Source organism: Orycteropus afer, unplaced genomic scaffold (assembly GCF_000298275.1).
Source record: "Orycteropus afer afer isolate SDZICR_OR568_19922 unplaced genomic scaffold, OryAfe1.0 scaffold00766, whole genome shotgun sequence".
Classification (NCBI taxonomy): domain Eukaryota; kingdom Metazoa; phylum Chordata; class Mammalia; order Tubulidentata; family Orycteropodidae; genus Orycteropus; species Orycteropus afer.
Genome location: NW_006922353.1, coordinates 60,092 through 61,689, shown reverse-complemented (window position 1 = coordinate 61,689; position 1,598 = coordinate 60,092). Strand labels below are relative to the sequence as shown.

At 54.3% G+C, this 1,598-nt stretch overlaps 1 protein-coding gene across 1 annotated transcript in view; it reads right to left on the bottom strand.

Annotated features, from left to right (window-relative positions):
* Nucleotides 1-794: 794 nt before the first annotated feature.
* The window catches only part of LOC103211638 (kallikrein-5-like), an 11,647-nt gene continuing 10,843 nt past the window's right edge, over nt 795-1,598 (bottom strand). The window contains exon 5 of the mRNA XM_007957616.1: nt 795-950. Coding sequence (XP_007955807.1) covers nt 795-950 — 156 coding nt within the window. The remainder of the gene's footprint in view (nt 951-1,598) is intronic.

Genomic DNA, 1,598 nt, shown 5'->3' with positions numbered 1-1,598 from the left:
GTTGATGCCTTTGAATCATGGTGTTGGAGAAGAATATTGAGTAGCTCGTGGACTGCCAGAAGAATGAACAAATCTGTCTCAGGAGAAGTGAAGCCAGAGTGCTCCTTGGAAGCGAGAATGGCCTCTAGACTCTGTCTCATCTACTTTGGTCGCGTTGTCAGAAGGGACCAGTCCCTGGAGAAGGATGTCATGCTTGGTAAAGTGGAGGGTCAGGGAAAAAGTGGAAGGCCCTAGACGAGATGGATTGACACAGAGGCTGCTATGATGGGCTCAGGTATAGCAATGATTGTGAGGTGGTGCAGGACCAGGCAGTGTTTTGTTCTGTTTTACATGGGGTCGCTATGAGTTGGAGTGAACTTGATAGCACCTATCAACAACAACAGCCCTCTAAACTGTGCGAAACGTAATTTTCTTGTCAAAGCCACTTGTGGTTTTCTGTCATAGCAGTACTAGATAACTGAGACACCCCGCTAGTCAGTGAGTGACCCAGGGAAAGAGGCCACACGGGGACACTTTATTTCTGGGACCAGATAAGAGTCACAGCCGCAGAGAAGGGAGCCCTGTGGAGACCGGTCATTCTGGGAACTGTCCTTAGGTTCCCAGCAGAGAGGCAGGGTCAATGCATGGTCAGAGAAGGGGCTTCTGACTCCCGGAGACACTGTGGGGGTGGCTGGAGAGATTAGCATCCTTCGGGAGTGACGGGGGCCTGGAAGGAGCGCTGGGGTCCCTACAGGAGAAGGGGCTTGCAGGGGTGGAGAGGGGATGATGGTGGCGGAGCTGGGTCCTGGGCGGACTCATGAGTTTGCTTGGATGGTGTCGTGGATCCACTTGGTGAAGTGGCAGAGCTTGGTGTAGACGCCGGGTTTGTTGGGCTTGCCACACGGGAAGTCTCCCCAAGACACAAGGCCATACAGGGAGCCATTGCAGATGACGGGGCCCCCGGAGTCACCCTGCGTGGGGGACAGAGGAAGGCATGGGGAGAGGCGGAGAGGTAGAGAGGTGGAAGGAAGGAGAGAGAAGGCTCCGAGAGAGATGGAGATGGACAAGGACAGCAAGAGACATGGACACAGAGGTGGAGAGCAGAGAGATGAAGGGACATGGAGGAGCCAGGGAAGGAGACAGAGAGACAGAGAGACAGAGAGGAAGGATGTCATTAATACTTCACCCAAGTCCCACCTTTAGAAACCTCCTTTGCCCTCCTCTACCCAACCCCTATAGGAGCTCTGCTGGCACAGTAGTTAAAGCACTGGGCTGCTATCCCACAGGTCGGTGGTTCGAACCCACCAGCTGCTCTGTAGGAGAAAGACGTGGTAGTCTGCTTCCAAAAAGATTGACAGCCTTGGAGACCCTGTGGTGCAGTTCCACTCTGTCCTCCAGGGGCGCTGTGAGTCAGAATCAACTCCAAGCAGTGGGTGTGGTTTGGGCTTTGCTTCTGTAAAGACTGACAGCCTTGGAGACCCTGTGGTGCAGTTCCACTCTGTCCTCTAGGGGCGCTGGGAGTCAGAATGGACTCCAGGGCAGTGGGTGTGGTTTGGGCTTTGCTTCTGTGAAGATTGACAGCCTTGGAGACCCTGTGGGCAGTTCCACTCTGTCCTCTA